Consider the following 16433-nt stretch of genomic DNA (forward strand, 5'->3'; position numbering starts at 1 on the left):
ACCTCTTTGGCAGATAAAATGGATGGGGATGGCTTTGTCGATAGTTTCGGAGTGCAACCAGACACCGAAGAGCAGGGAAACTGAGGAGGGAGGCTCCCATGCTCCCCCATCCCAGACGTCCCTTGAGATTCGGTCCTCCAGCATGGCAATGCCTGAAGGACACTGGATTCTGGATGGATACCGGGGCACTGGGATTGGATTTCTGGGGTGATGAATATTCATCAGCCTGAGCCAGCCTCTGCTTCTGTTTACTTAGCTGGGAGGGGCCCGGTTTCAGGTTCACCTTGACTCCTGGAGCTGCTGCGCAGCAGGCAGGTACCTGCTTCTGCACCTGTTTCTCTCACACCTGCCCTGCAGCTGCTCCTACCCACCTCTCCAGGCTGAGTCTGGCCCGCACGACACCCTGGAGACACCCTCTCCTCCTCCAGTCTCACCTGCCTGGGCAGCTCCTACATTCAACTCCTCTAGGGAAAGCCTCGCCTCCAACACAGAGCAGTCCGGATTACAGGTACAGGTATCAGGGACTGGTGGGTGGGGAAACTAAGACACTGTCCCCTGGCCAGGGTTCCCACTCCTGCCTCCATGGTGGACAAGCCCAGCAGACTCTGTCTTCATCCAGTCTCACCCTATTGGCCTCTGGGAGAATGTCCAGGCCTCCAACAGAATTCCTGCTGAGAAAGTTTCACTATTAACTCTTATTCCACTCAAGACCATCCCCCCCTGGCCCATGTGTGTGTCTGGCCGTCTAGCAGAAACATCTCCCTGTTCCTATCCAGTCTCTTTTGGAGTGGTCAAGGGCCACTGGGGGCCCTGCAGAGAAAGGGGAGCAGATCCCACGACGCAGGACTGGCACCCTCCTTCCTCTGCACCCGACTCTGACTCAGTCAATGGTTAACTCTCAAGGAGTGTGGCCTGCTCTAGGCAAAGCCCTCCAGATAGCGCTCTAGTTGGGGTGATGGGACCTGTCTTGGGTGCTTATGTGCATGCCACAGTGCTAGTCACCTGAGGCAGGAGGCGGCAAGTTATCTTACAAGGCCTTTCGTGGGCCCTGAAGCTACACAAACAGCAGAGGTGGAGTTGGCGTCCTTGGAGCCTGATTTCTCTCATCCTATGATGATCACAGGGCTCAGGGCTAAGGCCCAGCCCTCACCCTGGCATCTCAGGCCCATGTATAAGCAGACAGCTGGTCTCAACAAATGCTAGATCTATGTGTCCACCACCAGGGCCCTGCTGGTTTTCCAGGATCATGTATGGGCATATAACATTTTATTCTTTACAACTCTAGAGATTTGGAAAGCTTGTACACCAAGCAGCTGCTTTTTTTTTTTTTTTTTTTTTTTTTGCTGTTGGTTGGTTGTTCATTTTATTTACTTTTAAGAGGGTCTCACTCTGGAGACCAGGCTGAACTAGAAACTTGTTGGGTAGATCAGGCTGGCTTTGGATTCACTGTGATATCTTGCCTGAGTGTGGAGATTGCAAGGTTATACTACCATACCTAGCTCATATCACCTATTCTTTGTTCGTTTTTAGACAGTTTCTTTCTTTTTTCTTTTTGGTTTTTCGAGACAGTGTTTCTCTGTATTGCTTTGGAGACTGTCCTGGAACTAGCTCTGTAGACTATGCTGGCTTCGAATTTACAGAGATCTGCCTGCCTCTGCCTCCTGAATGCTGGGATTAAAGGCATATGCTATCACTGCCCAGCTAGACGAAAGTATCTTTATGCAGTCCTGACTGTCCTGGAGCTTCCTTTGTAGAGTGGGCTAACCTTAAACTCACAGAGATCTGTCACTGCCTTCTGAGTGCTAGGATTAAAGGTGGGTGCCACTATGACCGACCAGAATCTATATAGTCTTTTATGTTTACTAAAGACACTTGAGGCTGAGTTATGCAAATCAAAGACAAATCCCTCACTTTATCTGTTTTATGAATTCAGATTTCCATGTGTTAGGCTTGCCTCAAGGGACAAACACTTGTTCATGTGTTTATGTGTGCTGGGCAGAGAAAACAGGAAGACCAGAAAAAGCAACCTGAAGAGTCCAGGGTACAAGTCCAGGACACAGGGCACCAAGGCAGGCATTAAGCTATTCCCATTAACAGTCTTCTGAGCAGTTCCTTGTGACCTGTGGCTGCTTCAGCTTCAAGGAGAGGTAGGCTCTGGGAATGCTGCCTTGATATATAGTTCTTGTTAAAATGGGGGTATCTTAACTGGCAGGGGCAGAAGCCTCTCTCCTGCATAGAACTGGGAAATCAGGTGCTTAGAGTAGATGCAGGAGCTGGACCAGCCATCCCTCTATGCCCCAAGTCTTGGCATCTCCTGATGGGCAGGGTTGGGTCGACAAGGCAGCTACTGAGCAGGTATTCTGTCCCTTCTTCCTTGCCCTCCCACATCTGCTTCCAGTAAGAACACCAAGTTCTGTGCAAGGCTGTGCTAAGCCCAGAAGGGGCACGCTGCCAAGGCAAACCTCTCAGGCTGTCCCTTGGTGTGCTGGACTCTCCAGGTGCCTGGAAGTACCCTCCACTCCCATCCCCTGTGCTCTAAGTGGGAGCTGTACAAGATCTCCCTTTAGCTCCTGTTCCTTGGGCCCAGCTGAAGGGGTAGAGTGGGCAATGGGGGCCTGCTTGGTGGACAAAGGAACGGGAAAGAGTCTCCCGGGTTGGGGTGTGTATGGGTGGGAAGGGAGTGTGTCTAGTGGGAAGGAGACAGACTCCAAAACAGACAGCAGCAAGAAGTGTTCAGCTTGTTTCCAGCCTCAGCCGGTGTCTTGCTTTCCTTTTTTCTAATTTGATGTGCTTCCCTCACCCCAAATGCCCATATACATTATGGAAAGTATGGAAATCAGAAAGCCAGAAGGGGAGAAAGGAGCACCCTCTATTTTTTTTTTTTTTTTTTTTTTTTTCTGTTTAAAAAAACCCACTGGTACTCAATTTGCATTTTTTCTTTCTGGTGATTTTAGAACAAGTAATGAAAGCCATCAAGATTGGTGTGTAGAGGGAGAGGCTGGTACTGTGGATTAAACCCAGACTTTGGGAATATTAGGCAAAGGCTCTGTGCTCCCTGCCCCCTCCACCATCAGTGGGTTTTTTTTTTTTTTTTTTTTTTTTGTCTTTTGATTTTAGTTACATTTCTGATGCCTTTAATCCCAGCACTTGGGAGGCAGAGGCAGGCAGATCTTTGTGAGTTTGAGGCCAGCCTGGTCTACAGAGTGAGTTCCAGAACAGCTGGGTCCACACAGAGAAAACCCTGTCTGGAAAAACAAAGACAAGCAAAAACTATTTTGTGTGTACATGAGGGGTGTATGCCGTGGTCTATTTGCAGATGTCAGAGGACTTTTGAGAATGGAGTCTGTTCTTCCACCAAGTAGGCTCTAGAGATGGAACTCAGGTCATCGGGCTTGGTGGCGCATTTGCCTGCTGGCCATCTCACAAACCCGCCATTAGCTTTTAAAGGAGGTGACACAAGTAGGTCTGGCTGCCTGGCGGCCATCTAGCTCCCTGGTGTCTGTCAGCTTCTGTACCCTCCTTCCCCAGTGTGGCCCCAATGTATGCCTAGGGTCTTAAGACAAGACCTCCAACCTCCCTGGGCCCAGAGATGCCTTTGATTGTGTCGTTCAGTCCCCTCATAGAGTTTATTGCTCCAGGTTTCCATTCCCCTCTGTGCTGCAGACTGAAGCTGTGGCCAGGGAGCGTCATTCCCAGGCCGTCCTCTAGCTCACATACACCACTGTGGAAATTAATAAGAGATGAGGTCTGTGTATAGGTGGCTCCCTGTCAGGGCACACAGCTTGTGAGCTGTGAAGCTTGGATTTCAACCTCAAATCCCACCTTACACCCTTATAGAAGGGTACAGACAGCACAACCTGTGATGTTGACATCTCACAGGCTCCCACAACTGCCTTGCAAATCTTTAACTCTCCTTCAAACACCTGTCCCGTGGCAGCTTGGGGGCGAGAACAGCCTGCTAATGATTAGTCCATCCCCTGAGTTTTACTTTGCAAAGCAGATGTAGCCATGCAGCCGGCAGTCACGGTTGGGCTGAGTGTAGGACTAAATGGGATGGATTAGGACACTGAGGCCCAGAGAAGTAACTTGGCTGAAGTCAGGAGGCTAGACAGAGCTTCCAGGTCCTGGACTGCAGCTCCCAGCCCCCTCCTCAGGAAGGGCTCATGCTCATCACTGTTGGGAATGACAAATGGCTGGAACTATCACAAATTCTATTAAGTTTGTCATGAGTTCCAAGCAAGACACACCAGGTGTTTTTGCCGGTGTGACCTGTCATTGGTGTCCCAACACCAATTGGCCATGGTATGGAAGACTAAGATATGTGTGGCTAGGTAAGGGGCTTCTCTAGCCTGTAGCTTGAAGGCTTGGAAGGACCTCAAACTCTTCAGCTTTGTAAGGCAATGCCTGCCTCAGTGTCTTTCCCATTAGTGGCTGCTGTGAAGGCTTTCTCTCCAACCCTTCAGTCCTACCTTCAGTCCTTTATTTTTTATGTATCCTGCCTTCAATTCTTTCTTTATTCTTTTTTTTTTTTTTTTTTTTTTTTTTTTGAGACAGGGCCTCACTGTGTAGCCCAGGCTGGCCTCCAATTTCCAACCCTCCCAGCTCAGTCTCTGTGCTGGGATTCTAGGCGTTAACCAGCACACTTGCCAGCTCTTAAATTAGCCAGTAACTATGAATGAGCCTGGAGAGAGCTGGTCCAAGTGTCCATCCTTCCACCCACTGACCTTTGTCTCTCTCACTTGATCCTACAGAAATCCCTGCCTGGGCTTAGGGACAGCCATGACTGAAGTCGGTTGGTGGAAGCTGACTTTCCTCCGGAAAAAGAAATCCACCCCCAAAGTGCTCTATGAAATCCCTGACTCCTATGCCCAAACCGAGGGAGGTGCAGAGCCCCCGGGCCCTAACGCCGGAGATCCTCACAGCGACTTTAATACCCGCCTGGAGAAGATTGTGGACAAGAACACCAAAGGCAAGCACGTCAAAGTCTCCAACTCAGGCCGCTTTAAGGAAAAGAAAAAAGTCCGGGCCATGCTGGCAGAGAACCCCAACCTCTTTGATGACAGGGAGGACAAAGGACAATGAAACCAACCAAAGAGGACACTAGCACCTCCCTGGTCCCTGCACTGGTGGGGTCTGAGGCAGGAGCTTGCGACACTGGCCTCTTGGGTCATTGCTGAAGACAGTGACAGGTGATGCCTATTGGCAGGAGCGCCTAGTTCTTAGGTTTGTATTTATGTGCCCCAGATTTACAAAGGGCCTGGGAGATTCCAGGGTCCTCCTCCCCACGATCACATACAAAGGCACTCTGGTCCAGGATGAAAAATGGCCATCCAGATGTACAGCCATCCTTGGCACAGTGGCTTGGCATGGCAGAGAACAGACGGGGAATCTAACGGACACCACCCTCTCCCTGAGCACAGGGTCAAGGGTGAGTTCCTATCGCTGCTCCCTCTACTTTCTCTACCTGTGACTTGTTTCCCAGGACCAATCCTAGGAGATCAGAGTTTCCAAAAAGTCACGTGATAGCGGTTGCCTTGGTGCCAGAGGCGGAGTTGTTGAACTTAAGATCACCTCTTAATTCAAGGAGTAAACTTCCTGGAACTTTGCTCCCGAGAGTGGAGGGGCAAAGGACACAGGCCCTCCCTGGGGTGCCACAGAAGGCCAGATCGGAAATCCCCAAGTTATTGCTTTGACCCCCACTTGTGTGGGTGCTGAATTACATACCCCCAAAGAGAAGCCTCATGGGCCCAAGGGTCCAAACTGGAGGGATGGGTTTCCTCTACTTCCCTGATAGTATTTAAGATGGATCAGCCCCAGAAGTCAATCCTGGAGCCTTGCATTTTGTTTGAAAAGGAAGTAGGTTTTACCTAGTAATAAACAATGCTGCAGAAACAGAGGTATTTACACTTTCATCTCACATGTACGGGGAGGCCACGTCCCTACATCCGTGTAAGTGGACTTTTATGCTCTTCAAATTTCAGGACTTCAGGAAGGGCCCCCAAGTATGACACTGTGGAAGCTGTGTCAGTAATCCTACCACCAACCTAGGCTTCGTGACAGGGGAGAAGGAAGGAGACAGACACCCCCTGATAATAGGCTCTGGGGGCTCTAAGAGAGTGGGACACCCCCTTGGCAAACAGACCCAAAGTCTCTATAGATCTCAACGGTTCCGTTTGGGGCCAAGATTTAAATTCTGGCGCCACCAGTTAGTAGCCAGATGAGCGTGGGGACAATTTAGAGAGACTTTCTCTGTAAAGCCAGGTATGAGGGCAACTCCCTGTGATCTCAGCTCTAGTTGAGGCAGGATTGTAGGTTCAAAGGTCGGCCAGGCACATACCGGAAGGCCTTGTCTCAGGAAACACAAGAAAAGCTCCTGGTGGCCTCAGGTGGCCCCCCTTCCACTTCCTTCTCTTCCAGAGTGCCACCATCCCCACCGCTTCAGCTTAAGAACCAGGGAAGAGTAATGTCACCCTGTAGTGTCAAGTCTGGTTCCTGCCCAAGCCACAGGGCCTGAGGTGGGGGGGTGGGAATCAGACATATCCCCGAGCTCATGGTGGGAAAGACCAAGGTGGCTGCTCAGCTACGTGGTCCAGCAGCTTCCAGGTCAGCTCCCCAAAGGCTGTTGGGCCACCCCACCCCTAGGGAGCTGTTGCTGAGGAAGTTTATTGCCAAAACAAACAGAACTATACAAGGAAACCTTTGTCAGCTGCCTCACCCAGTCTAGAACTCAGGGGATAAGGGAGGCAAAGCAAGGGCCCTGATTTTACCTCAGCCTTTTGCACCCCCTCCCTCTCCCCAGAACTTTCTAGGTCTCATTAGTTATTCCATTCATAAAATCTCCCAGAAAGAGCTGAGACATCCACAATCTTGCCACCTTGCTATTAGCTACCACACACATTACTGGGGGGGGGGGTGGCTAGGCTGTCTTCCTAGCCCCCGCCCTGACCCAGTCAAGGAGGCAGGTGTTGCTGTTAGCTCCCTCTTCTGAGAGTCAGAGAGGTTAAATCAACAGCCCTTGGTCAAGCACTTGGTTAAAGTGAGAGCTGGTCTGTTTGCATGAACCATGGTACCCTGTCACCCAGCACCTTCCATTCTTTCCTTTTGGGTTTCTTGGGGGAGGTGTTGTTTGTTTGTTTTGTTTTTTTGAGACAGGATTTATCTTTGGAGCTTTGGAGCCTGTCCTGGAACTCGCTCTGTAGACCAGGCTGGCCTTGAACTCAGAAATCCACCTGCCTCTACCTCCTGAGTGCTGGGATTAAAGGTGTATGCCGCCACCACCTGGCTTTTTTTTTTTTTTTATTTCTTCTGTTGTGCTTTGGAGTGGTATCTGCAGGAACAATTCATTATCATCTGCAGAATGGGACAGGGGAAGAGACAGGACAGTCTTTAGGTCTTAGGCCATTGGAAGGTGACTGCCACCAAGGGGAGTGTGCAAGCCCTGGAACCTGGGGGAAGAGAGCCAACCTGTTAGCCAAGGGGCTGGTATCTTCTAAGACCCATACTGTGGGTCCCTCTCACATCAGCCCATCCTGAGATTACCTAACCCCAGATAGGGAATGAAGATTGGTACTGGGTATAGACTAGTGGTTGTTTTTGCTTTTTTGAGACAGGAGCAGCCCAAGATGTAGCTCAGGTTGACCTCAAACCCACAATCCTCCTGCCCTGGCCTTCCAATGTTGGGATTATAGAAGTGATCCATGCCACCTGGCTCATATGTCCCGTCCCCAATTCGGAGGATTCACGTGCTAGACACTCTATGGCTGAACTGTATCCCAAACACTTCCTTCCATGGGGTCCCTGGTCTCCAAGTCTTTTACATGCACCACCACAGCCCCAGAATGATCTCTGTGGGAATCTTCCAGGGATACAGTGTGTGTCCCCCTAAACTGGAGGCCTGGCTGGCTAGAGAGATCCAGCTGCCCCCAAGGAGTCCCAAGAAAGCCAGGCAGCCGCAAGCTTGCAGGGGCTGCTGGGAGGAGGAGGAGGAACGAGAGTGCAAATATGCACAGGAGCCCATATTATCAACCACAGTTTCACTGGGAAGCTGCCCAAGCAGAGGAAGGGGGAGGCAGAAGAGGCCTCCTGAAACTGCCCGGTAAGGGTCAACCCTAGCCAGCGGGCTCCCCCTGCTGGACCCAACCTGTCTGGCCAGAAGCAAGGAGGGAGGAGAGACCCAGTGCCAACGACAAAATAAGGCCAGGGTAAACATTACTATCACACACGGCCCCGACAAGTTTTTATTACACACTTGTATGTTGGAAATGGCAGCTTAGATCACACTAAAAATGGGGGACACACACAACCCCCTAAGAGGTGGGATACAACACTTCTCCTCAACAACTCGTTTGCATGTACCAATAAAGCCACAATCCACAGTACAGCAGCAAAAGGGGGAGGGAGGGAAGGGAACCTGGTGGAGGTCACAGGGTTAATGTCCTTCCAGAGGCAGGCTTAAGTGGGGGATCAACACAGGACAGGGCTGCTTTGGGAGGTGCTCTTATCAAGGACAGAGCCTGAAGCACACACCCACAAAGTCAAAAGAAGTACAGTGTCCGGAGTAACAAGTTCAAGGCCAACAGGAACAAATAGTAGTTCTCTGATCCCAGCTGAGTCACAGCAAACATGGATTGGCCCTGGCTCCTTTCCAGGGCTGGTAAGCCTCGCACATCTGGAGCCTGATTATTCTGTTGTTGGAAATGAGTCATATCAGCCGCTGCCCCCAAGATGGGCCTTTCCAAAAGCCACAAGCAAAGGCAAGCAAGGGAGATGATTGAGATTCTTTGCCGCTGTGACTCTATGCACCGGCCACACTCGGCTGCAGCTGAGTTTGGAGAACTCAGAGGGTGAGCTCTGGAGAGACTTAGATATAAGGGATAGGAAGAGAAACGGACGTAGTTTAGAAACAAGTTCTAGAGCAGGACCAGGTGGCACAAGCCTGTAATCACTGCTACTCAAAAGACTGCATGCACCAAGAACTCAAGGCCAAGACTTGTCCGGGGTACATACACAGTGAGTTCAAGGCCAGCCCAGTCAACTTAGTCCCAAAACAAAAGGTTAAAATTCTGGGACTATATAGCTCAGTGGTAGAACGTTGGCTAGCATGAGCAAGGTCCGAGGTTTAAACCCAAATGTCCCCCACCACACAGAGAAAGGGAGACCTGGCTTCCAGTCCTTCCTGTCTCTTAGCAGCTGCCCCCCACTCTCTTCCAGCTGATGACTCCCCAACATTCTGAGTCCAGAGTCAAGGTGCAAGTCTCTCATATACCCAATCTTCCTCCCCATGGTGGGTCATAGGTCCCAGGGGGGAGTCCCCTGTTGTCAGGCCTCGCCGGAAGACAATTCGGTCGTGTAGGCGGTTGGTTTGGCCTTGCCAGAACTCCATTACTTGGGGGTACAGGATGTAGCCACCCCTATGGAAAGAAGCAGAACTTTACTGTGTCTTCTCCCCCCCATCCTATAGGGTACAGGATGTAGCCACCCCATGGGAAGGAGCAGAACTTTACTGTGCCCACCTCCCCTCTCATCCCGAGCTCTCTTATGGGGAGCTCCTGGGATAAGCTGATGAGGGCTTCCTGGAGAAGAACTGAAACTCCACAGATAGGGCCCCGTGTCCCTTTCTGGATGTCCACAGGTGTGGAATCACTTACCAGTATTCTGGCTTAGGCACCTCTTGTTCCTGGTAGAGCTGTTCCAGCTCCTCGTTTTTCTTTCTCAGGTACTGCTCAGGGAAGACAGAGGAAGAGGGAGGCATGGGCCATGATCCACTTAAGGATCTGGGGCAGGACCCAGGCCAGGTATGGGGGACAGAGCCCGTTTTCCATCTTCCTATTCTCCTCCCCTAGGGACATGATGGCCCTTTTCTCTCTGCTAGATTGGCATCTCCTGGAGACGGCCTCCAGGGATAAGCCCAGGGCCTCACTAATTAAGAGGACATGCAGGAGCCCCACTTACCTCCCGGTCAGGGATCACAGAACTTTGGCGACTGACCACAGCCCCAATCTGGCTACTCTTGGGCCGGGAATGGAAGTAGTTCTCAGCCTCCTTCTCAGGCAACTTCTTCACAGTCCCCTCCACACGTACCTGTTCATGGGTGCCCCTGGCTAAGTGATGCTTGATCCTACAAACCCCTCTTACCAGCACACACCTGTTTCTTGCTGCTTTCTCTATCTGCTGTCCCACACTCTTGGCTCCAACCAGACTGACTGAGAGTTGTGTGAGAGGCAGAGTACCCAGGACTAGACAGAACGTGTGCCTGGTCTTGAAAGACCTGCAGAGTGTGGACCTTCCCGCTCCCACTCAGGAAAGGTGACACCCCAGATCACTCTTGAGAAGCGGTCTTGATGTAAAAGCATGAGGACTTTTAATTCCAAGTGCACCGGGGTCCATAGTCATACACCACACAGGGGTAGAGGACTGAAGACCTCGAGGGCAGAATTAAGACAATTTTTATAATGTTTATAACAAAGCCCACACATAGGTCACTGGGGTGGGCGTTTCACAAGCAGTTTACGAAGTCAGATAAGCAGTTAGTTAGCTCATTTTCTGTTATCAGGATTACGTACTCAAGGGCCTGTCTGTCATAACACCAAGGAGTGTGGCCTTGCCTATTTACTGGCAGAGGAAAGGGTCTGGAATTTGAGGTTTTTAGGGCTTTTTAGATAGTATTTCTAAACTTTTAGCTTCCTGAGGTCTTTGGAGAGTTAGGCTGTACTTTTGTATCCTTTCAGTCTGGGGACCCTCCCTACATTCATTTATAAATTCACCCCTGCCCACACAGTCCACTGGAAGTTGTCTTGGGGATGCTCACTCACCTGCCGGTTCAGGGGCTCCCAGTAGAAGACAAGAGAGGCAAAGGGATTAGAGTCCTGGAAACAAGAGAGAAGTCATAGGTACCATCGGAAAAACCAGCAACAATGCTACACAATGTTTCCTGCTCATAGGAGGAAGGCAACAGATGGAGGAGACTTTCAACAGATGCATTCACTGTTACATGGCATTTAAATTCTCAAAGGTGAGCCCCTGTGACAGATCTGAAGACAGGCTCTAAGGGCAGAGGAACATGAAGTTCACAGTCACTGGTAGAGCTGGACTTGAACTGGTTTAACTCCAGGATGAGGTTTGGCCATCCCAATCACCACAGTTGTGGTTTTAGATGTTTGTTATTGTTTGCTTTGTTCTTCTTGTTGTTTTTGAGACAGTCCTACTCTGTAGCCTAGGGTGACTCAAATATATGGTAATCCTCCTGCCTCATCCTCTGCCACCACACCCAGCTCACTCACGGACGTGCACCTCAGGGGGCATGACCAAATACAAATGAAATGCCAACTTCTACGCACTTTAGAACAGATGTTGGGGAAAAACAGATTAAATAAAAGCTGTAACCTTTACTCCACAGAGCTCACTGTATAGCAGAGGAGATAAATACCAATTGTGTAATTACATACACAAATGCACAGTCAGAGGCTGGAAAAAATAGCAAAGTAAAGCTGTAAGGTGCACTGCAGGCCAAGAGTGCCATGTGCCAGGGGCTGACTCAGATTTAGGTAAGGAAGGCTTCCCCACTCAGGAAACATGTGTTTGAGACCTACAGGAATGGCAGCTTACTGGGTAGCAGAGGATGGAGGTGGGTGTGGTTCACTCATTCACAGAATGCAAAGACCCCGAAGCAAGAGGAAGTCTAAGCAGAGAAAGGAATGGAAGGAGCAGGGGAATCACGAGAAGACCTTGTAAGCCAGGGTGGAGGCTGGCCCTGCCGGCCCTGGGAAGGATTCAACCTGACCCTCACCAGCTCTTTTCCCTTTCGGCTCTCGTAGTTAGTGAAGAAGCGGAAGCCATCCTTGCCAAAGCCCTTCAGCAGCAGCATGCGAGCAGAGGGTTTTCCATCTCTAGGAGCACACAGCAGAGCATAGGTCAGAACCCACTCCAGCATTCTCACCCCTGAGCATCCCCTTCAGCCATGCCCCTTATGGAGGCAAATATCAATCGTGCAGTCACATAAACAAATGCAGAGTCATGAACTGGAAAAAAAGGGCAGAGTGTTAAGTTGTGGGGTCCAGCACCATCAAACAAGCCCTTGGGCATTTGTGTGGAGGTCCAAGTGTGGTACCATTACGTGAGCGCTCCTTGTGGATCAAACAGCATCCTCCTAGGGGATGTATGGCACACAGATGACGGGAGATGTCATTATGTATATATGTTTCTCATACTGGTTAACGAATAAAGTTTGGGGCTGGCGCGGCGGCGGGACAAGACCAGCGGCAGGCGGAAAAACCTTACTCCTTACACACAGCATCCCTGACAGCCACTTGCTCTTAGACTTCTGAAGTGTAAAATGTAAACTTTTATTGCCTAAGCCACCCAGTCTGTGGCATTTTTCTGTGACAAGACTGAAAAATACATAAGACTGGAAGAGAAAGGACCAACAACAATCTTGGAGCCAACTGACCACTCAAAAAGGGGCAATGATGGATGGTCCTCTGCTCCGAGCTCTGGGCAATACTCAGAGGATGGTGTCAGCCCTGCTTCGAAGCCTGGTGCTTTAGTGAGAAGGGACAAGAGCAACTGAGTAAGAGGATAGATAACATAGATCTCTCGATAGGTGGTGGCACAAGGCTTTGATCCCAGCACTCGGGAGGCAGAGGCAGGCAAGAAGCTCTGAGTTCAAGACCAGCCTGGTCTACATCGGGACTTACACAGAGAAACCCTGTCTCAAAAAAAAAAAAAAAAAAAAAAAAAAAAAAAAGAAATAGAGACAGGCAGGCAGAGACAGACAGATCTCTCAAAGGATAGAACTGATTGGCAAATCCTATGTCAGGTTTCAAGAGAGGGAAAGGGCTTTGGGCAAGAGGGCTTGAGCAGATAGGAGCATGAGGGAGGCTTAGAGTCGTGAGTGGATACATCAAGGGTCAAGATATATAAGGAACTGCATTTTATCACTGAGGAGTACTTAGTGAGTTGGCTTTTGTTTACCAGTTAAGAACTTGTTTACTGGGGCTCAGAAAAGATCACTAACTCAACTGGAGCTTTAATAACAGAACTGTACTTAGTTTAGGTCTTCCTAAGTCTAAAACTCCATCTGAACCCACCCACACAGGGGCCCATGACTGTGCCTACCTGGTGCAGGTAGCCAGACACATAGCATTGGCTTCCCCTATGTCCGGACATTGAACAGCCTCCTCAAACCAAGAAGCGAACTGCTTCATGGGGTCCAGAGAGGTCAGGTGAGCCTCCTCAAATGCCTAGAAAGAGAATTCGACTTCATTTAATGAACATATAATGCTTACTTTGTGCCTGGCATGGGCTGAGGTGCCTTTCAAATGTAAATGCATTTAGTCTTTATAACGATGACCTTGAAACAAAAAAGCACTACCAGAAATAGGTTCTGTGCCCATTTACAGGTGATGAAACAGCACAAAAATGGCCCACAGAGATTCTGAGTCTCCTAACCAGGAAAGGATGAACCAGGGCTAGAGGGAGCTTAAAGTCCTGTGGGCCGGCCACCTCATCATTTCTCATGGAGCAGTTCTAAGTTTTACAAAAACCCACATTTTAGACAAACACTTCCGGAAATGTTCACATATAATCAATCACACTTAGCAGCTGTAGCTCTAGTTTTCAATTTCAAAACTTATCTCTTGGTCCCTGACCGGAGGAGGAAAAAGGAAAAGATCCAGGAGGGGCTCAGGGGGATAGAAACAAAGAACTTCCAGGTTAGCCTTGAACTCATTGTGTAGCAGAAGGATGAGCCTGAATTTCAGATCCACCATGCCTAGTTTATTTGGTGCTAAGAAAAAATTCCAGAACCTTTGTGCACGATAGGCGAGAAAGAACTCTACCAACTGAGCTATAGACCCAACTTCCACTTCATCATCGTCATTATTATTATTTGGTTTTTCAAGACAGGGTTTCTCTGCATAACCTTGGCTATACTGTTCTGGAACTCACTTTGTAGACCAGGCTGGCCTCAAAACTCACAGCTCCACCTGCCTCTGCCTTTCTAGTGCTGGGATTAAAGGCGCACTCCACCACTGCCCAGCCACTTTATTATTTTATACAGTGTTTTGTGACTATTTATTATTTATTTTGATTTTTCGAGACAGGTTTCTCTGTATTGTTTTGGAGCCTGTCCTGGCACTCTGTAGACCAGGCTGGTCTTTAACTCACAGAGATCCGCCTGCCTCTGCCTCCTGAGTGCTGGGATTAAAGGCATGTGCCACCAACGTCCAGCTTGTGACTGTTTTAAACACTTGCAAAAGCCTAAACACAAGCTGGTGGAGATGGCTCCACAGGTAAAAGCATCTGTCACTAAGCCTGGCGACCTGAGTAGCCTGGGGGACCTACATAGTAGAAGGGAAGAAAACCAACTCCCGAAAAATTGTTCTCTAACCTATACAGCACACATACACATTAAATGAATAAAAATGCAAAAATTAGAAGGACCCTAATCCACGGCATCCTTGTATTGTAGGTGTTATCACTTTCCAGGTTAGTAAACTGAGGCCCAGAGAGGATAAATTGCCCAAGGTGATATGGTCAGAAAAGGGCTGGGTTCCAACCCAGGTAGGTTCTGAAGTCAGTACCCCTCACCACTAAGACGGGCCTATGAGAAGCACACCTTTATCCCACGTTTTCCTCCCCAGTTGTCTCTGAAACCCCGTTTTCCCATCACGGTGATCCCTAAATCCTGTTGCCCTATCTGTGATCCCAGAGGCCCAAAGACGCTCTCCAACCCCTTGGTAGATAGATAACTCAGGGACACCCCCTTTTCGTGCCCGGGTGAGAGTGGCTGCACCTCACGGTCTCCGCGGTAACTCTTGCGCATCGGTCCCAGATCCATGACAGCAGCCCGATAGCACAGGTGACGGAGGTAGCCTGACCACTTCGAAGGTCGCCTGAACGTCGCGGTGAGACTCAGCAGCCCGCACGTCATGTAGGCAAGTCGGTCACGTGCCCCGACGTCGTCAGGCCCGGAGTTCCTCTGGGTTCGGAACCAATTGCTTAGCCTGGGTGTCTAGCCTGGGAAGAATTTCCTAGTAGCCCAGACAAGCTAACAAGTCCGAAGTTCTCGGAGCCAAGGTGCCAGGACAGCCAATAGTTGTCCAGGATCAGAGCAGGGAGACCGACGCGGAGAGCTCATTGGTTTGTGTTACCTGAAGCGAAACCAATTAGAACGAGAACGGAGGAGTCCCGGAGCCAATGGGCTACGCTTCCAGGGACCGGAGCAGAGAGACAAGGAAATGCTGTCACCGCCGTTAATAGCACGTGGAGGTTTGTTAAAGGTATAGGGACCGCTGCAGCTAAGGCGGGGTTGAGGGTGGGGGTGGGGATGGAGGTGGGGAAGTCCCGGGAGCTGGAGAGGAGCGATCTGCTTTAAGTGGCTGGGCTACTAAACAAGAGCATTGGGCAGGAAGCACCTTCTGGAAGCGGAGGTTGGTAGCCTGGGGAAGGAAACATGGCATTAGGTCCAGACTCCGAAGCAAGGTGATGGAAACACAGAGAAAAAGAGGGTAGTCTGGCTGAGGGAAAAGATTGCGGCTTGTGAATAGGAAAGGTAGAAACGACTTGTGGACCACACAAGTAGGAGCTGATGGGCGTGAGGATGGGAGGGTACTCTGGGGACCAGAAAGATGCTCTGGGGTCATGGGGGAGACTCTGAGATGAGAAGGGAGGCAGCTGAATAGAAAAGGGAAAATTGGGATCAGGTTACCCCAGGCCGGAATGGTCTTCTCTTATGACTTGCAACCCATTCATGCCTTGTTTCCCTAAGCGGTGGGCTGGACTCAGAGCATCCTATCCCTTGGCAATGGATGAACATACTAGCTGGTCACTGCTCTGACAGATGGAAGGGCTGCCCCTCTCCCAGGCCTCTGGCATCTTGGTTATTTTCCCCTTTCACATTTTTTTTCCCCCTAGGTAGTGAGGAGGCATAGTTCTTAGTCAATGCCCGCAGCAGCCAGCTGAGGATACAGGGGAATGGCTGCTGCAAAGTGATCTCAGGCTGTGTATGGAGGGCTGAGACGTGGTGTGCTAAAGATGACTGTAGTCCTGGTGTCTGCCAGCCACAAGAGCCGTCTGGTCAGGCTCCAAGAACTGTGCCAGGTAAGGGAACTTCTTGGTCTGCCTTGTGCTCAATGGGGACCTGTGGTGCATGCCTATTTGTAATCTCAGCACTCAGTTAAGGCAAGCCTTAGCTACCTAGCAAGTGTGAAGCTAGCCTGGGCTCCATAAGATCCTGTCTCGAGAAAAGCTCACTTGTATGAGTCTATGTGCTCTTCAGCAGTGGGAAGTTTTGGTCCCATGTTTTCTCCCATGAACACGACGGAGCAGTGTTCCGGCCCCTTGCAGTCATCTAAGCATCCGCTGGTGTTCTGTAGAAGGCTCCACTCTGGGCTTCCGTTAGATTGGAGCTAGAGTTTTGTAGTTTCTAAGGCTTT

General features: G+C 50.0%; 2 protein-coding genes across 3 annotated transcripts; one reads left to right on the plus strand and one right to left on the minus strand.

The window, feature by feature from the left end:
- The first annotated feature begins 264 nt into the window (after positions 1 to 264).
- Prr15l (proline rich 15 like) lies at positions 265 to 5894 on the plus strand. 2 transcript variants are annotated; one of them, XM_051175080.1, is made up of 2 exons: positions 265 to 508; positions 4752 to 5894. In XM_051175080.1, exon 2 carries the CDS (start codon positions 4780 to 4782, stop codon positions 5080 to 5082), a length of 303 nt encoding a protein of 100 aa, XP_051031037.1. In that variant the 5' UTR covers positions 265 to 508; positions 4752 to 4779; the 3' UTR covers positions 5083 to 5894. The 2 variants fall into 2 exon arrangements, with proteins under 2 accessions (XP_051031037.1, XP_051031032.1); XM_051175075.1 differs by lacking the exon at positions 265 to 508 and adding an exon at positions 2004 to 2147.
- A 3054-nt stretch (positions 5895 to 8948) lies between these two features.
- Positions 8949 to 14944, minus strand: Pnpo (pyridoxamine 5'-phosphate oxidase). The gene is made up of 7 exons (XM_051175087.1): positions 14792 to 14944; positions 13114 to 13238; positions 11786 to 11885; positions 10812 to 10865; positions 9952 to 10080; positions 9648 to 9718; positions 8949 to 9410 (listed from the first exon to the last, which is right to left on the minus strand). Exons 1-7 carry the CDS (start codon positions 14927 to 14929, stop codon positions 9242 to 9244), a joined length of 786 nt encoding a protein of 261 aa, XP_051031044.1. The 5' UTR covers positions 14930 to 14944; the 3' UTR covers positions 8949 to 9241.
- Positions 14945 to 16433: the final 1489 nt, after the last annotated feature.

The sequence above is a fragment of the Phodopus roborovskii genome, unplaced genomic scaffold, assembly GCF_943737965.1.
Source record: "Phodopus roborovskii unplaced genomic scaffold, PHOROB, whole genome shotgun sequence".
Classification (NCBI taxonomy): Eukaryota; Metazoa; Chordata; class Mammalia; order Rodentia; family Cricetidae; genus Phodopus; species Phodopus roborovskii.

Excerpts from the sequence above, each read along its gene's own strand:
- Prr15l (XM_051175080.1), top strand. The coding sequence starts at position 4,780 with ATGACTGAAGTCGGTTGGTGGAAGCTGACTTTCCTCCGGAAAAAGAAA.
- Pnpo (XM_051175087.1), bottom strand. The coding sequence starts at position 14,929 with ATGACGTGCGGGCTGCTGAGTCTCACCGCGACGTTCAGGCGACCTTCG. Across the intron at positions 11,886-13,113 it reads TGTCTGGCTACCTGCACCAG|AGATGGAAAACCCTCTGCTC; the intron begins GTAGGCACAGTC and ends GTGTGCTCCTAG. Across the intron at positions 10,866-11,785 it reads GCCGAAAGGGAAAAGAGCTG|GACTCTAATCCCTTTGCCTC; the intron begins GTGAGGGTCAGG and ends TCTTGTTTCCAG.